The sequence below is a fragment of the Capricornis sumatraensis genome, chromosome 10 (genome assembly GCF_032405125.1).
Source record: "Capricornis sumatraensis isolate serow.1 chromosome 10, serow.2, whole genome shotgun sequence".
In the NCBI taxonomy this organism is placed as follows: Eukaryota; Metazoa; Chordata; class Mammalia; order Artiodactyla; family Bovidae; genus Capricornis; species Capricornis sumatraensis.
The window spans coordinates 79,115,264-79,135,423 of NC_091078.1; the positions used below are offsets into that span (position 1 = coordinate 79,115,264).

The window sequence follows — 20,160 nt, forward strand, 5'->3', positions numbered from 1 at the left end:
TGTTTATGCTTATTTATATCATTATTCTAAATGAATAATATATCCCATCTTGATGGGGACTTCAATTACATATAAGAACAGCATAGGTCAAGAATGGACAACTGTCTCACCTCAAAATTAAACAAGTAAGACCAGGTAAGAAACTTTGTACAGTATTTGACATTGTAGGTGCTGAATGATGATGGTTGTGGGGGTGGGGGTGGTGGTTGTTTTTGAAAGCATCCCTATCTCTTTTAACAGCTCATGATTGGAACACAGTGCTTGGAAGGATTCGGAGATTGAATCTAGGTGAAAATACAGAGTGTCATAATTGATTAGCAATCATATGTGCAATATATGGTTATAGGAAGAGTTGACTACGTTTCAAGAATTTGCCACCACTGGCCATGGGAACATTTTCAAACAAACAAAAGGATTTGTTTTGATGGTGAGAGGAATTTGAAAGGGAAACTTCAGGTCTGATTGTGTAAGCAATTTCTACCAAAAATGTTATTGAGTTATGAATCTGGCAAGTTTTATTTGAAAGATAGCAAATTCTATATTTTAGCAAAAAGATACTGCTGCAAATGATCAAACCACTTACCAGAAAGGTCAGCCCACTTTACAATATTCTAGATAATTTATAAAGTCTCAACATGATAAATGCCAAAAAATCTTATCAAAAAGTTAAACTGCATTTAGGCAGAATTCTTCTCCACTGTGAATGATTTATAACTTCATTTTAAGTAAAACAGAAAATCTACACTAAGACTGAGTCTAATAAATGTAGATTCATCTTATGCTGCTTCTTCCTCTGCTGGAGCACAAGCAAAGGGCCTCCAGAGTCTACAAATGAAAACAAAACATTATAAGACCATAGCCCTATAAAAGAAATACTTGAAAATGAGGTCCTGTTAATGCAACAAGCAAAGAAAGCATGCTTTCAGTCAAGCCTGTATGCAAAGAAATATGAACACTAAAGTTCTATCGAGCACAGGAAATTAAAATTATAGCATGATGTAGCCAAGCCTAAGACACAGAGCCTATTAATACAGCACAGTGCCCCACAACATAGAAATTTATTTTGTAATTATATTAAACCAAGACCAACTTGCTGATATTCTAAAAGTAGTACTTGGTTGTGATGGAAAGAGCACCTGAGTGAAAGACAAGATATAACCTAAGTTTCCCTCTCAGCTTTTAATTATTAGCCATACTTTGGGGCTTCCCTGGTGGCTCAGCTGGCAAAGAATCTGCCTGCAATGCAGGAGGCCTGGGTTCGATCCCTGGGTTGGGAAGATCCCCTGTAGGAGGGCATGGTAACCCATTCTAGTATTCTTGCCTGGAGAATCCTAGTGGACAGAGGAGCCTGGCAGGCTACAGTCTATGGGGTTGCAAAGAGTTGGACATGACTGAGCGATTAAACACAGTACAGAACCATGGGCCAGATGGGGCTTTCCTGGGTTGGTAAGATCCCATGGAAGAGGGCATGGCAACCCATTCCAGTATTCTTTCCTGGAGAATCCCCATGGACAGAGGAGCTTGGCAGGCTACAGTCTATGGGGTCGCAAAGGGTTGGAAATGACTGAGTGATTAATCACACGCACATGGGCCAGACACCCAGTCAGGGATCCCCAGACTGCTCAGTTCCCTACCTACACAGAAATGGTGATCCAATCAGGAAAGGCAACATTAAACCAGTGATTATAGTAAAGAGGCATTGCTATAACTATTGAGGAAATGTAGTTTTCTGAACCTAGTAGGCAGTTCATAAACATTTGTTGAATAACACATTAAATTTGTTGTCCATTAAAAATAAGATTATTATCCTTAGGTTTTGACGTAAGAGATATGTCGTTTACTCTAATGTAACAACCAGACTTTAAAAATCAGCAGAAGTAGCATATTTTGTCTTGTATTATTAAATGACTTGCTTTCCACATAGACTCAAACTGTGGATTCTGGGGCTTCTTTCTTCCATTTAACTAACTGTTCATCTGTGATCATCAGTGTACATTGACAAGGCAACCTTTAGATTACAAAACAATAACAACAACAAAATCTGGCTTTCCCTTTATCTGCAATAATATGAAGTTCTCCAACTAGTTTAGGGCCTATAGACCTTTAGGTCGCAGTCCTACCTTATCCCCCCTACCTTCCGCTAAGACTTTACTTGCTCTGTTTCCTCTGGTTCAGTGTGGTACCCTTGATCTTTCCCACTAGCTGACTTCCGACCCAATATTCAAAGCCAACACAAAATCCAGCTTTCTATGAGGGCTTCTCAAATCCTCTCTGTTCAGAATGAAGTGCTTCATGCTTTATGATCAAGCACCTAATTGACTAGAGCTCCTACGACAAGCAGCTTGTGTCCCTGACACAGAATAAGAGGAGAATGGGGAAAGTAATCAAAAATTTCTGGATTAAATAAAAAGAAAGTTCTGCAAATATTAGAAGCTGACAGAATGACTAAAGATCCACTACCTTAAACCATCATTACTAGACATGTGTGGCCATTTATATTTGCTTTAACCACACTTTGGATCTTTTTTTTTTTTTATGAACTGTTGTGCGGCATGCATTTTTGGATAGAAAAGGGATTCTAAAAATGGTCAATGAACCAGCAGGGACGGTCAAAAACTCTCAACTTGCTTGTGTCAGTTAATTAGTATGTGGTGTCCAGAGAAGGATTGAAAAAGATTCTGAAATCACATCTAGGCTCTGTGGGAACAATCACTGTGATTGATTCTTTGGCCTGTGATAGATAGAGGGTTGGAGATTGGCAGCGTGTATGCCATAAATCTGCTTTTTCTTCTAAACAATCCTGGGAGTAACTGTCAAAAATGCTGCCCTATAAATGTTCACCCAGTGACCTACTTTCTCAAACACATGTCCAGTCCATGGCATCTTGCATTTTCATCAGATAAAAAGTATAAGAAGCTACAAAAACAATTCGACTTAACAAGACCTCATCTGGGAAGCTTCCAAGTAGCCTCTTCTCCTGTCTTATATCTTATCATTTTATCTCAGAAAAAAAATGATTTTATTATTTTATTTTTTGCTTTGTCATATAGTTTTTAATTGAGAGTTCCAGTAGGTCTGGCCTCTAGATACAATTTCTTCAAAGAACAGTGGTGTTCAAATTTTCCTAATCTCAACACCCTGCGGAGGTGCAATATTCAATTTCTACCTGTTTCCACTTCCAATGGGAAAATACTTGGGTAATAAATACTTGGAAAGATGCATTTATGAATCACTCATTATTTTGGTAAACTAAGATGAACCTATTAATATGCTAGTATATTATGAAACAATGCCTTACAGACATAAAAATAACCCCCAACATGTTTCTTCTCTTGAGAATTTATGTTGCGTAGGTTCACAGGCAATATATAAAATGTTACTAAACTAGTGTCACCATACAGATAAGTTTTGACAGTGATACAAACACATGTTTTATGATAAGCATATCGATGAATCATTTCTAACCACAACCGAAGAATGTTTCAAAGTCTAATCCTTAGCAAATTTAAACCCCCAAGTATGCAGATATGCATTATTATAGACTATAGGGTTAATGAAACAACCCGCAGCAAACTTAATTGATAATGATGAAACTGAAGCAACACCAATTTATAGTTAAAAAGCAAGGACCACAGCAATGGAAAATCACTAACAACTCAAACAACACTCAAGATCCAGTGATAACAAATTATCCTTCCCCAAATTGCATGAGTTCTAATTATTTGCATGCAGGCACTTTGCAATGTTTCCCAGAGGCAGCAGCCAGTTTTCTTAGTAGAATACTGAATTAAGGAAGCTCAGTAAACCTTAGTTACATGTCATTTGGGAAGAATGATAACTCAGCCGGTGTATTAATAAGTAGCCTCTGTTCATATACAAAATGAATGTACATAAAATCTTAAATCATTTGCCTATAAGAACAACAACAAGAAAAAAAAAAAACACCTTGGGTTTCAAGATAAATTTATAATCCGCTAGTGGACTGCAGACTAGATTTTGAGAACTTTAATAAATAAAGAATTTTACATAGGCATCATTATGCTGTCTGATGCTTCCCTCTGTTTTATTACATTTACAGATTACTCTTTCTGCTTAGCTTTAATCTAAAGTTTAGTTAATTGACTTTTAGCTAAGATTCAAATGAGACCTCTGCTTAGGGCACTGGCTTCATAATACAAATGCTCTCTGTTCGTCAGACCCCCTAGTGATAGTAGTTCACTGTGTATAAAAGGCTCAGAGACACACAGCATTTTAACATGTTGAATTTAACTCAAAATAGGACTCATCCACGGGCATAATTTTAAAGCAGGCCAAAACAAAACAGATCTGCATTGAGATTCCCCTTTTGGCCCTACTGCCTTCACCTCTCTCCACTGTGCTCGCATAAATTCATTAGGAATCATAAAATGTTGGAGCCGGAGATAATCTTGTCTGAGGTCACCCACTGACAGCTTGCAAGTGGGATATAGCCCTGAGTCAAGTTTTGTTTGGCCCACTTGACATTTGAAAGATAAGGAACTTACACATAAAATTCTAGGTTTCTGACTTGCCTTGAAATACGGGATGATCGGGTCACACTGAGCCCGTCTCAGGTGTGGTGAAGTCTGCTGTGCCCTCTAGATGTGCGTATGCTCTTAAGCTGCCACAGTTCTCAGCATTCTGTAATATCTGGCCTCCAGGCTGATCCAATTATTTTTGTTAACTACCTGGTCTGTGAAGCTATTTGCCTTCTCCATCTATGAAATCATCCAGAAAGTTTTCAAATAGCTTTAGCAGAAGGCTTTTTAAATATACAAAGGTGATTTTGTACTGCTTCTTGCTCTATCAAATGGATAAAGGCAATGAATCAGTTCCTTGGGCCTCTTAAAGCTTTCTTATTTGGCAGGATATACTGTACTATTTGTGGAATGCATGGATCACCTCCTCGGAGTTGCTAGGAGCAATATTAAAACGGTTGATTCCTCCCAACCTTCTAATCTGGAGCTTTGCAATTGATAACAGAAGTGAGATGCTGAAAGCTCCAGTGTCCCACTCCTACTCTGGCTCTTTCCTCAACACCAGTAGGTATAAGAGACGGTGTAAAGTGGTGCTTCCCACCAATATGTGCATTTTTTAAGGATATAAAACTCTTGCCTAGTTGCTCAGCAAATATTGATTAAATATCTACATAGTATTTAATCCAGGGATAGGATGAACTGCTGGCCTCCTGTCAATTTCAGGAGCATTGAAATCCTTCCCCCCCCCCCCACCACCACCCCCCCTCCGCCCCCCACTCCCCTGCACTGTGCGGTAATTCATCTATATCTGGAAGCTGACATTTATTCACTTCAAAGCATGTGACTCAAGAGGTCCATTCTTCACCCACACAAGTGGGAAATTGGAAAACCCCTTTAGATATACACAGACTCAGCTTGTATTTAGTCTTGGGTACAAAGGAGATACATCTCCAAGAGAAGGTCTAGGCATGGTAACAGTAAACACAGGTAGTTTCATCAACAGAAGATGGCCTTTGCTGAGGATGTAGAAAGTCTTCCTCCCTTTTAGACTGAGGGGAAAGCTTGATTGGATTCCTGCCCTGCAAGGAGAAAGGATATGCTTAAGGAGTAGGCAGATCACTCTGATGTCTGTCTTCTGAGAGAAAGGTGCTGTGATATATCATTTTTCTTTTCTTTCTCTGGACATTTATTATATAAATTCGGGGAAAGAGAAAGAAACAGCAGGCCGAGAAGATTCCCTAAATGCTTTGAGGACATTATCTTTGGGAATCCACTTAGTTTATACAAATTGTTAGCAAAATAACTCTTCTTCTTCTATTTATCCCAAATAAATGATAAACTGCTGGTCTGGTGTTATTTTTTTCCTTCTGCAAAGATAAAGTGAATTTTTTTTCTTGATATCAAAAGATTTGAAAGCAAAAGTCCTTTTCCTATTTGTTAAGTGAAGTTTCCTTTTCAGACCCTCAAGAGCACACCTATAATATTTTCTAATCTATAGGAAAAAGTAAAAACTCATGCTGTGACTGAAAACCTTAGGGATTTGACTTTTTACTACAGCTATAAGTATGTTCTTTGGACCATTTTGATTAATGTACTGTAATATTAGTGTTAGTCACTCAATCGTGTCTGACTCTTTGCAACTCCATGGACTGGTAGCCCACCAGGCTCCTCTGTCCATGGAATTCTCCAGGCAAGAATACTGGAGTGGGTAGCCATTCCCTTCTCAAGGGATCGATCCAGGAATTGAACCCTGGTCCTGCATTGCAGGCAGATTCTTTACCATCTGAGCCATGGCTTTTGATTAATGTTAAATATTGAAGAGAGTCAAATATCTACCCAAAGATACTGCAGAGATACACACACAAACACATGCATATGTTACAGTGACAATTTGGTGTTTATACCACTCTCCATTACAAACACACATATAGACACACATGTACCCAACCGTATGCACACAAACACTCACACATAAGTAGGAAAAAATGAAGGAGAGTTTGATTCCACCAGAACAGTCATTCCTTCTTCTTTAACAATCTAACATATATTTTCTGAGTACCTACTATATGCCAAGTTCCTTACTAGAAATGAAAGATAAAAAGATGAATGTTACATGATTCCAGGATTATCTAGGCCTATACGTCTCAATGCATGTGATATGACTAGGCACTGTAGATGTTTTCCAAATTAAAAAAAAGGAAGTTTGGAAAATTTTAAACACAATCAGCAAACCTTTTCAGAATTTTCATACACTCACATACACTGCAAATCTCCAAGAGAAAGACACATCATACCGTGAGTGTTTCCGCAGCAGTTAATAGTTTTTCTCCAAAGAGCATCTTGAGGGGACAGTGTTTTTGAACTGGGAAATACTAATCTGAATATTTTATTGGATTAAGGCTCTTAGAAGGAAAAGGGCCTAATGATACTTTTGAAACCTACATTTGCTTCTTTTTTCTTAAACTGGGAAGGGACATTGATGTATTTTTAAGTTAATCATTGAATTCTCTATAGCTAAGACTTTAAGCTTTTCATTAAAGATCATTACATACCCATCCTAGAAATGAATTTGAAAAATTGTTCAAAATTAAAGGAAATAAAAAGTCAAGTCAATCCAATCCTCCCATCAGGTTTAACTAACAATGTATAAAGAATGTTTTTATCTTTTCTGATATTTTTTACGCATGTACAAACAAATATTTTCTCCAAACTATTTTGCTCCTATGGACAGAGGAGCCTGGCAGGCTATGGTCGATGGAGTTACAAGGAGTCAGACATGACTGAGGTGCCTAAGCATGCACGCACATCCCTTTTGATAGAGATGGAAACTTCCTTTAATTTTTTGCCATCAAAATTACTGTTTCAGTGACTAAACCTTAAACATACATCTTTTTAAACCTGTCCAATCATTTTGTTAGTATAAGCATCTAGAAATGGAATTGTGTCAGGACTTCCACATTTTACATTTTGGAAACCACTGCAGATTGTTGTTGTTGTTGTTGTTTTAATGATGTACCAATTTTTATACCCAAGCTTTGAATTTTTACACAGACTTCAAAATTGGAAGACTTTTAAAAAGCAGTTTTCATTTTAAATGAACTTTAAAGAGATGAACAACTGAAGACTACTGTTCATTAATGCCAGTTCTAAATATGTGTTTGCACTGTTGTATAAAACTAAGGCCATAGGCTTGAGGTCATAAGTAACAGTACTTAGACTGCATTGTAGTAATTCTTTTATAAATTCATGGGGATGTCAGAAAATCTTTATTTGCATCTTTACCTGATTTTGATTTTGAAAAGAAAGTGTGAAAGTGAAAGTTTTAATCATTCAGTCATGTCCGACTCTTTGTGACCCCTATAACCTGCTAGGCTCCTCTGTCCATGGAATTCTCCAAGCAAGAATACTGGAATGGGAAGCCATTGCCTCCTCCAGGGAATCTTCCCGACCCTGGGATTGAACCCGGGTCTCCTGCATTGCAGGTGGATTCTTTATCATCTGAGCCACCATCAAATGCTCATGCCTGCACTTTGATTCTGGGATGAGGTCAATATCATCAAACACATGATCAACGGATTATCACCAGCACCAGTTACACCAAATAACAGCCTGTCTGCTCCAGTCCTTAGGCCAATTCACTACACTTAGCCATCTAGAATTGGTACACATTCTAAATATCTAATATACAACCACTCTTGTTTTCACTATTTCTTTTATACTACAATCATAAAACAACCCTTTATTGTAAGGAAACTTGGTATTCTAATACATATTCCATAAGCAGCTTTCAATAAAGTAATATATAACAGTAAGGTAAAAATAAGTATAAGGTATACAAGAATGCTTTCCAATCTTTACAAAAACACTCACTTTAAAATGGATGGTAATGTTCAATATGTAATAATTAAGTCACAAACAAATACCTCTAAGTACAGTTTGCTTTATAAAGCTTTAAATCAAACCAAGTATAAGTTACACAGACAATTCTATTCAGTGTCATCTTTTTATACTTCCATACACCCTTGTCAATAAAATAGCAGTGACTCGAGAATAAATGATTCATAAGGCATTTACAACTTCTTGTCTCATGTAATTTATCTTTATAATTTTAAATTGCTAAAGAATCCCAAAGATCTTTTCTCACTAAAGTATTTTGAAATCATCCATATTTTATTAAATTTCAAGGACAACCCCTCACACCCACACCCATGTACCCTCACGCTTGAAATTAAGTAACCATTAAAATTGCTATCATAATCTTATACCCATAAGAGGAAAAAGTAATCCTATATCAGAAAGTTACGTTTAGCAAACCACTCATCTTTTTTCACCTGTCACATAATAACTGGTGATTATAAAGAACGGAAGCTGTTTATTTTAATTTCTGGAAACAATGAAATACCACTCTGAGTTTTCACTGTTCAGTCTGTCTTTTTAAAATTAAGTGTCCTTCTTCTAGCTTTAATGTACATATTTTTTAAAAAGGCATGAGTATTCTTCAAGTTATTGCACTAATTTTCTACATCATTCCCAAAATAAAAACTTGATTTAGCCAAATATTAAATTATTGATATTACAAATCTGTTAATCTATAGCACATTTTACTTATTTGTGTAATTTTAAAATTCACTTTCATTTGATTGACTGTTTTAATCTTCCTTAACTAGTGAGTCACTGAAAACAAATGGTCCATTCCTAATACTATAAATATGAAAAATAGGAAGCACTTTGGGACTGCAGGGGAATACATTAAATTCAGTCCGTTTTCTAGTTAACATATTCTCATTCTGTTTGTGTAGAAACAGCATTGAAAAGACAGATCACAAATTCACGACCTCACAGAAACAAGGTCCTAATACTATGGGCTGACAGCAGAAATCGGCCCAAATCTCTAACCATTTCCCGTAAAGGACTCCGGCTACCTGGTGCCATCCAGGTACAGCATAGTTTGCATGAGGGGAACATCCAGTTTCACTCATCTGTCAGTGGAGTGGATTATTTCTTGAGAGACTGAGATTGGCTGCTTGGGATCAGAGCACTATCCATCTTACAGTGTAGGAGATGATGGTGAAGCTACCTATAAGAGCCTGCAGAGAGGGGGACCAGACATTCTTAAGCAGACGAGGGGGCAACTGTAAAGCCTTCACTCCATCCAGGGCTCTGAGTGAAAGATGTGTCATTTTTCACATTTCCCAGACACTTGATATGCACATGGTGTCTGCCAGCTCCTACTTTATGAAAGAGGCGATTTTTCAAGCTTAGGCAAATGTGGCAAAGCTCAGAGTCTGCTGGTGTCTCATTTTTTCTCATCATGTCACTTGTTTTAACCGATTTGAGAAAATGAGATTATGTTTTTCCTTTTTGCTCATTTATCCAGCTATTTATTTATTTATTTGCTCATTGAAGGAGGGGATTGTCACAGATAACTGGCCCTGATTTCTCTCTTGTTTTCATACACATTTCATTAGTGTCCCTGAAGATTTAAGACCCATGAAGGGAAACATCACAACTCTCATCACAGGAAGCATACATTTTCCCTTAAAATCAAGACTGAAGATTGCATTAAAGGAGATTGTATTTCTTACTGAAATAATGTAGAATATTGCTGTGTCCAAGATCTATGACTTTAATCTTTGCAGCTATTGTTGAAAATCCAAGAAAGTTGAATAAACCTAATACATAGAAACATTGGACTTTAATATTATTTTCATCTTTCTGCATCTAGAAGGGAGTATTTATAGTTTCTTCATTTCATCAATGAATCTGAAATAGGTCTCAAACGTATAAGTACTTGGGGTTGAAATTGGTTTCAGTGCTGCAGTTTCTTGGAGTATTCGAGGTACAGATGAACCATGAACTGATGATAATAAGCAATTACTAAGAGTAAACAATGAAAAAAATACTGAATTTAATTGCAGAGAGAACCTATGATGTGTTTCCCAGTTTAAAATTATTGTATTTTGATAACAAGCCCCACAAAGACATAACTTTACTTGTTACATAGCCACAACCCTTCACCAAAAATAATCTAATATATTAATCAATTAACTGAGAGAGAGTCTATGTGAAAACTCATTGCAAACTGTGCCATATTTCTTGACTGTATGCATAGGGCACAAAATAAGACAGGTGGAATTTGGTGGTATATTCTAGCCAGGTATCACATAGTTAAAATTAACAGCAAGAGTAAAAACAATATTGTTATCAGTAAGGATAATTAGCTGTGTGAATAGCAAGACGTCACTAATTCAACATCTGCGACACACACGTTTGTAGTCTATTAAGTGGTGAAAGTGTGTTAGTTGTGCACTTTCTGACTCTTTGTGACCTCACTGACTGCAGCCCGCCAGGCCCTCTGCCCATGAAATTCTCCAGGCGAGAATACTGGAGTGGGTACCCATTCTCTTCTCCAGGGTATCTTCCCCACTCATGAGGCCAACCCTGGTCTCCTACATTGCAGGTGGATTCTTTACCATCTGAGTCACCAGGGAAGCCCCAGGATGTCAGTAATTACTGATATTTCTGAAGAGTTTTATAGTTTATGAAGTACTTTTCTGAAGATTAGTTTATTTACACTCCCCACAATACCCCTAAATGAGAAATTGGGCCCAGAGAAGAAAAGTGACTTGCCCAGGGTTATGTCACTAATGTTAAGTGACAGATGCAAAGACTCAGACATGACTGAGAGCACCTGTGAGCACTTACACGCACTCGTGCGCACACACGAACATGCACGCGTACTGATGGTCTGGCCTGAGTTCTGTCATCCCCACAAGCCACCCCTCACCAGTTCTGCCTAGACACCTTTCAGAATGCACTTCAAATGAGTCCCTGTATTGACATAACTGGAAAGTTTTCTTGAGTTACATGAAGGTTCTCACAAAGCTTCAAAAAGGCTACATGGCAAAATTGTTCTCTGCTCTTTGAGGCATTATTTCCTCTTTGGGAAACAGGCTCTTGGAGATGAAATCAGATCGAAGTCTCCAATGACAGATATTAGCTTTGTGAACTTAAGTCACCCAGACCCTCAGAACTTCAGTCTCCTGAGCAACACGGTGGGAAATCACACCTACCTGAATAAGAATTAAGCCAAGCAACGTGAATTAACCTTCAGAATCTGTCTAAAACACTCACATTAGCTGTTTCTGTTATGCATGCTTATCGTTAAGTATTATCATGACTAGAAATTTCTCACGTTATTTGTATGACTATGTAACAACTCAAAGACTTTTTTTTTTTTTTTTTTCCCAGAGCAGATTGGTCATCTACTGATTGGAGGTAACCTGCGGATTCCAAGATCCACGTTTGTTTTTCCTCCAACTCCGCACTGATGCCTCGGACTCTGGCAGTGGTAGATCCAGTCTCAGAATACACGTGGAGCAGAAATACCAGCGCGCAGCATCCGCAAAGCCGTTTCCATACCCACCTGCAGGGGCACCAACGCCCCCTCGCCATCCCTCCCTGACCCAGGGCGTGGAGAAAGGGCAACTGGAGCCCAGAGGCAACCCCGGGCCTCTGCCTCAAGCTAAGGCCCCGCCAAACCCCTCTTCTCGGGGCGGCCCAAGTTGCAGCATTCAGCAGGCTGGTGCGCTCGCCCGCAGCCCGCACGGGAGAACCTGGGCGGCAGCAGCGCTCTTTCGATCCCGCCCCCAGCCAGGAAGCAGAGCCCAGGAAAGCAGCAAGCAGCGCCCTGGGAGGCGTTGCTGGAAGACAGTGTCGAAGAGCCCAGGATGGGTGCCCAGGCCGGCTGCAGAGGCAGGGAAAGGCAAAGGCATAGACCCTGGACCACGCAGCTGCAGGAAGCCGGGCGGATGGGAAAAAGCCAGAGAGGGATTTGGAAGGGAAGGAGTGTGTGGAAAGCTGGCAGCGCTAGAGAACTAAGGATCCGGAGGTTGAGCGCGCAACTGGTCCCCAGAGCCCGGACCTGGCTATCGGATGGGGGGCGGGGGAGGGGATGGGGTGCGCTGAAGGTGGAGGAATAAGTGCAAGGGCTGAAGCTAAGCCGAAAATGGAAGGCAGCCTTTCCGAGAACCAGGACGCGTGAGGACAGTCGAGCTGAGGGAATAGTAATGAGAAAGCTGGAGCGGCGAAGGAGAGAAAAATACAGATTGAAGAGTGAGACCATGGAAGGGTGAGAAATATACTCTGAAAAGAAAAACGAAGAAAGAAAAATGCATCTGGAACTTAAAATTCGATATGGGGTGGGGTGGGGGGCAGTCACGCTAGAGAGAACTTGTCCCCGATACTGCCAAGAGAGATAGGGAAAAAAAATAAAAGGCACCAAGCATACCGGAAGAACAGAAAGTGAAGGAGAGGAGAAAAGAGAGGAGACAAACCAGACAAGAAATAGTAAGTTGCTGTTTAATTTTTTTTCATTGACAAACTACTTCCAAAGTTAATTTCGGCACTAACATGCGCACAAAATCCTTAGCCACATACACACCAAAATTATGGTATCTATGCTTCAGATAAATGCAGCCCAGGATCATGGACACACTTTCTCGATTGCAAATATCGTATTTTGCCTCTTTAAAAATTTTTCAAGTCTTGAAAGTTATCCCACCTTTTGCAGAATATTTCACTATTGGCCAAGGTATCCACAAACAAAAGACTTCTGCTTTATGCACCAAGGGATGGTGGGACTCCTAGACAGAATCACGTTTTCCGAACAGTTATTGGAAATACATCCACGGCATTTCAGTATCCCCCACACTCCCCGTAGCATCCAGCCAACAGTAAGTCTTGGAATTCCGAGGCAAGCTGCCCACACTGTAGCACTTTCTGTCACTTGCCTTCAACCATCTGTTAGAAGACCACAGTGAGGCTGGAGATTGGAGGCTACTGTGGAGCCAGCCTCCGACTTACCTGGTCGGTGCAGGTGATGCTGCTGAAAAGTGTGCTGAAGGGATCCATGGCAGAGCAGCACCGCGCAAGCACTTATCCACAAATACAGGACCCAGGACATCGCAGAGACCATTGCCATTCTCTAAAGAGAACATTAGAAAGGAAGAATTACCCCCGGCTTTGAGCCCCCAGCTCTGTCAGTCCCACTGATGAGAGAAGGGGTGTCTCAGACGTCATGTCCCTTTGCTACTTTGCTGGCTAGAATTAATGACCTGGCAGAGGTCATGGCATAAAGTGGGATTGAGAGAAATCACTCTCCATGAGATCATGAATCCATTTTTGAAATTCTGCAAAACCAAACTCTTAGGATAGCTGAAATACAGAAATAAAGTTTTTGACTATGTTAGGCAGTTTGAAACACTATACCCTGACTAAATATCCTCTTTTACACAATTATCTTTAAGCTATAGTTATTCCAGGCATTGAAAGGCTGCATGCTCCTGTTCATTCTAACTTCATTGCAAGTCTGACATAAGCCTGGAAGGAAAGAGTGGATTTTTTTTTTCAATTCTACAGTCATGAATTTTTAATTCCAGTGCTGTCTTCTAAACTAAGAAATCATTTCTCTGAGGCATGTTGTAATCTCCTGAAAGAACTGGTGTTTGGGGCTGGACTTAAAATCAGAAGGAATTGTCTTCAGCCAAAATGAGTTTCAGATACAAGATCTAAGATGTATGCATCTCTCCTAAAGCAAACCATAATTTACAATATTGCTTTGCCTCCTAAGATCTTATTGTGGCATTTGTTGAGTGTTGATGAATATGCATATACAGGTGGTATACGTATTTATGGACAAACATCCACCTTTTCTCAGGCGCTGAAACTCTGACAGTCTTCTCAGCACCTATGAGAATCTTAGGAGGTACAAAAGCTCAACTGCGCTACATATTGTCCAATTTCTCAAACAACACCTTATGCTGCATTTCATATTTGCCAAATTAATCAAACTTGAAGCATCGTCCTTACTCAGCCAGTGATACAGAAGCATTTTCTATATAAGAATCCAGTTAAGTGTATGCTTTTCTCTTAGAGCTTTGGACCCAAGATTGTTTCTTTTTTTCATCTTTCCACTGTCAAATCATATACTTCAAGTATTTAAACTCTACATTTAAAACCTCCTAGTGACCTCCCTGTGTGGCTTCTTTATTCGTGGAAATTGGCCCTCTTTCAAAAGCTGTGATGTTCAGTAAGCAAAATATATACATTATACCTCTGTGTGTGTGTGTGTGTGTGTGTATGTATACAGACAAAATACAAGATAATTTGTGGATTTTAGGAGAGAGAGACTTAGTCTTTAAGAAGGGTTTTAAAATTATAATAGACAAATGGTGACAACCATAATTAAGTGCAAAGTAGGAAAACATTATGTTCAACAGCATGATGCCTTTCATGCCCTGGTCTGTGATTCACATGGACCATTCACTTTATAATTAGTTTCACAGGCCAGTGTTTACTTTTGTGTATAACAGATTTAGCCTCATTGTCTTCAGAACTATCATTGCACCATAGATGCATTCTCTTCAGATAAAAGCAACACCCCTCCTATGAATTCTGAAATGAATGCATCTGGGTGCCTGCAAATTATAGAAAGGCAAAATAGAGCGGATGGTGGCATGCAAAGACTTTGTGAATTTCAGTTAAAATGTACTAGGAATTCATCTAAACTTGAAAAAACCCTACCAGGATAAAAACTTAACAGTTTTTCAATGACTGCTTTCTCTTCTTCACCTATACAAATCTTAGCACTCAAAATTGCTGTGGTTTGACATTTGCAATATTTTCCTTCTTTTTATTTTTTTTTTTCATTTAACTTTCTTTAATTCTTAACATTACTTCTAAGGCTCCTGCAAATAGCTCTCTTTGCTCACTCTCTTAGCAAGAGGTGAGCTCTATGTTAATAGGTGTTTCCCCCCAAAATAATGCATTCAGCCTTACATAGGTCTCTAGACCTGACTAAATAGATTTCAAATCTGCTTTCTGAATCTTAAATCCTTAAAGAGGCTTCTTACCTGAAAAATCCAGCCAAGAGCAGAGTACTCTATTAGTGTTCATTGGAAAGCTCTAACACTTTCTAAAATCCATCTGTGCCACAATTGGAGATTTTTTTTAAAAAGAGCTTCCCAATAATCTTCTTTATCAGGATTAAAAATATATATATATATGTTTTTCTCTTCCGATGTTACTTCCACGGTAAAGAAGACATTGGGTTCATTCAGACTGTATTGTCAGAAAAGGAACCAAGGTTTGAGGGCTGGAAACCTTGTCATTTTCACCTTTAAATCATCTCCTGGCGTCACCTCTGCCAGACGAGACCTTTGAAATGATGGTGAGATAATGTGCAGTTTCCTGATGAGAATCAGTTTATAGTTAATGACGGACCATCCCCACTCCAGAGCATTCAGGGCAGAGTAAGGCAGCAAAATGTAGGAGCAGGGCTGCTATACGGCGCTGTAAGTAGCAATAGTCTCTTTCAATACATCCCTCCTCTGTAAAGTATCACATGTCTTAAAGTGACATTACCCTCTATTACAGCTACAGTGAATTGTAATACCTGCCCACTAACTACTGAACAACTCAAGCAGCACTTTAACACTGTATTGCCCAGTACTTTCTGTTAGAGATTTTACTGATATTGTTCATTTACCAAAAGAAGAAAGAGGGAAGGAGAAACAAAAGAAAAAAGCATTCTGCAAAATACTGATAGTGTTAATGGGTGTCAGATTTCTAACAGCAAATGGGAAAGTGAAAAATATAAGCCATTTCTTACCTTTTAAGGTTCTTTTAACCAGTAAGTTAACCCAAAATATTGTTGAGTTTATACAAATTTAAGTCTGTCAATTATTTCAGCAGCTAAATGTGAGAACATGATCTACCTAGACTACAGTATAGATGTTTATAGGAGTAAGCCTAAAACAAACCTTCTGAGTTTTTTTAAAACATGTTTAATACATAGAAATACATCATTTTCAGCATTGAAGAGTGGGTTTTGACAAAGAAATATGCTCAAGACATTTTATAAAAATTTCCTTCAAATAATATGCTGGGGTGGGAAGAGGAAACACTCAAAAGTTCAACATTTTGTTTCCAGTGCTAGGGTTTAGACACTTTCTTCTTTGAAAATATAGATATGATGGTACCTACACATAAATGATGCATATGAAGTGACCTAGTTTTCACTTACAGATTGCACTGACAATGATTCACTCAAATAAATCAATCAGTTATCCACTTATAAAGCACCTACTATGTGTTAGATGCTCGGGAACAAGGGGGAAAATAACATTGATGTGATTGCCACTGTCATACATCATACTGTATAGTCTTTATTTATTTTTTTTAATTTTCAAAATTAAGGTAGTTCTTATAATATTCTGGCTTCAACAACCTCTTCAAGTGCCTCAGAGTACTCTCTGGGCTTTCACAGTCATTATAAAGAAAGTTTGATGTTGCAGTGCATCTTCAGAAGCTATCGTTCTCTCCATTTGCACAGAGTGAGACACTGAGACACCCTTCAAACACATCACTCTTCATCCCTGGTCCTGCACAGAATAGCTTGGACCCTAACATCTGTTTATTAAAGCTCATCATTAAACAAATTTCAAGATAACAGTAAATACAAATCTTAGAGTGAACGTAAGTCGAGTGCCAAAGTTCTAGGTGTGATTGTGTATTTCATTTCTATGGTTCATTATTGTTGAGTTGGTGAATATATATAGTAAGCTCACACCATTCAATCTCAAGACCAAAGTGATTAAAACTACAGTAGCAGTTGTTGGTTGGTCGCTAAGTCGTGTCTGACTCTTTTGCGACTCCGTGGATTGCAGCTCACCAAGTTCCTCTGTCCATGAAGTTTTCCAGGTAAGAATATAAGAATGGGTTGACATTTTCTTCTCTGCAGGATCTTCCTGACCCAGGGATCAGACTGGCATCTCCTGCCTTGGCAGGCAGATTCTTTATTGCTGAATCACCAAGGGAAGCCCACAGTAGCAGTAGGTAAGGTGTATTTAAACCCTCACCATGTGCTGATGCTACTCCAAAGTATGTTGTTTATAAGGTGTAATTTAATCCTTTTTACCAACCCCATAAGATAAATATCATTATTATTTTCTTCATTTCATGAATGGGGAACCAGAGAGTGAATAGGGAGATTAAGAAACTTACTCAAGGTATTATAGCTGCTAAGTGATAGGGCAGACCCCAACAATCTGGGTCAAGAGCCCATCTCCTAAACACTAGGATTAAATACTTCATAGAAAAAAAAAACAAAAAAATCTACCCTCCAAAATTAGCCATTATATTTTCTTATTTCTTTACAATTAATACAGTCTTCAAAAATTATTATATATTCATTCAAGACTTACATGCTGAGTATATTCCAGGCATTTGAAGTGTAGAAATATGAAAGGCAGTCTTTACCTCATGGCTTTTTGTTTTGTTTTTGCTCTGCTAGTGTGTGCGAGTCTGACTCTTAGCAGCCTTATGGACTGCAGCCCATCAGGCTCCTCTGTTCTTGGGATTCTCTAGGCAAGAATGCTAGAATGGGTTCCCATACTCTCCTCCAGGGACTCTTCTCAACCCAGGGATCAAACCCACATCTCTTATGTCTCCTCCATTGGCAGGCATGTTCTTCACCACTAGCACCACCTGGGAAGCCTTTGCTATGATAATGCATTAAAATTAGAAGGAAAGGGCTTCCCTTGTGGCTCAGCTGGTAAAGAATCTGCCTAGAATGTGAGAGACCTGGGTTCAATTCCTAGGTTGGGACGATCCCCTGGAGAAGAGAAAGACTACCCACTCCAGTATTCTGGCCTGGAGAATTCCAAGGGAGTCCCAGAGTTGGACATGACTCAGCAACTTTTACTTTTCACATTTGCTAATAAAGGCTACCATTTTGAAAACTGTACATTATATTTTTCATTTCTAGGGATTAGACTAAGGTTCAACATCATTTCTTATCTATGATTCAGTTTAATAAACTTGAAATACATACTAATGGATTATGTTCAAGGCACTCAGATAGGCATTGTTAGAATTTTTTAAAAAGATTGGAATAATGACTTTCCCTTTCAATCTTAAGTGGCTTCTATATTTGCATATGATGGAACAAGAATGTCAGACTAGCTCCATTTTCTTTTCTAAATACCCTGTCCATTGTATTGCTGCCAATGATCATTTTCCCTAATAATATAAGCATCAACAAATATTGACGCTTAAGGCAATTTAGTCCATTCTCCCAACGCAAAGCAAAGTTATTCTCATGCCTTTCAAAGAAGCCTTTCCACCTTTGGCCATCAAAGGACTTCATCACCTGATCACTTTCTTGTTGGATGGGCCATAATGTTTTGGCCAATGAGGTGTCAACCAGACTGATGGTATCTTTTTGAGGCTGAAGGACTGTTGAAGCAACACTTTTCAGATTGCTCTTTGCCTCTGGAACAGGACCCATCTTCCTGGATCCTTGAGAGACTGTAAAGAGCAGAGGTCCTCATCTTCACCTTGCCACTCACAACAGATGTAGATAGTAAATAAGAAATATTGTGTTCTTTAAGCAATTGAGATTTGGGGGCTATTTGTTACGGCAATATAACCTAGTCTGTCCTGACTGATACTTTAACCTATGTCAATCATGTATTACTTGAATTATGTTCCATTTACTTCCCTAAGCTATAGCAGAATATATACGTCAGGCCTAGTTCATGTCTTCACAGAGCTCCATGGTATAGATACCCATTGGAGATTTTTGATCAGAGCATTATAAATCCAAAGCATTGATTATTACAGCCAGTATCCCTTCAGATTCCCATAAACCAGGAGTTATAAACTGAACATTCACATGCCCATGGCCAGGCTGGTTCCGTTATACAAGCATGATATTGCAAAAGGCAAAGGTCTACCACACCACTATTATAGCCCTTCCAGTTACAGGACTTTAAGATACCTACTCAGTGGGGCCAAACTCCTAAAGATATAATGTCAAATACAGTATCTATGTGCATGTACATCTGTTTATGTAAAAAAGAGAGAAAATCATATTCACTAGAACTTCTCCCCATGGAAAAACCCATGTTTACTCAGGAGACCCAATGAAAATAATTGAGGGTAAAAGATAAAACTCAAAATGTTGACATAGCCAAGAATGTTCAGCATATTGCCCTGCATAATGAAAGGTATGGGATGGAGGAATGGAGGATAGAGGAGCCAGTAGGGCAGAAACCTGGAAAGCGGAACAATGGTGGGGGTGGGCAGAAAACAGAGAGAGAGAGAGAGAGAGGCAGAGGTTCTCTAGAGGCTCAGGAAGAGAAGGACTGGGGGCAACAGAAATCTCCAAAGGGGATTTCCCGGTGGAAACCTGCATCCTGTGGGGTGTGACTTCACCCTCGGTCTCTTCAAATGATTAAAAACAGTTTTAAAATACAAAAAATTCATATATACTTTGTGTTAGTAAGTTAATTGGGAAACGCATTAAAGGGGTAAAATCCTGGATCCAGGCCCAAAGTACCACCAGAAAATCTCTCAGTTCCCTGATTACCACACTTTCCATTTCTTGGCATTAGAAATAAAATCCATTTTCACTTTAGTTTAGGAACAAGCCACTTAATAATTTGGCTAATTTGAATTCACAAATGTGCAGGAAAAACACATTTGAGACATGCAAAATTTTATGTCTATGCATATTTCTAAATTAAAAAAACAACTAAAGGAATTTAAATAAATTACATCTGGACTGAGAAAGATGCCAAGTTTCAGTCCAATGCAAATG

General features: G+C 38.8%; 1 protein-coding gene across 1 annotated transcript in view; it reads right to left on the minus strand.

Moving 5' to 3' along the window:
* Nucleotides 1–13,479, minus strand: part of TAFA1 (TAFA chemokine like family member 1) — a 505,032-nt gene extending 491,553 nt beyond the window's left edge. Inside the window, exon 1 of the mRNA XM_068982543.1 lies at nucleotides 13,362–13,479. Coding sequence (XP_068838644.1) covers nucleotides 13,362–13,479 — 118 coding nt within the window. The remainder of the gene's footprint in view (nucleotides 1–13,361) is intronic.
* Nucleotides 13,480–20,160: the final 6,681 nt, after the last annotated feature.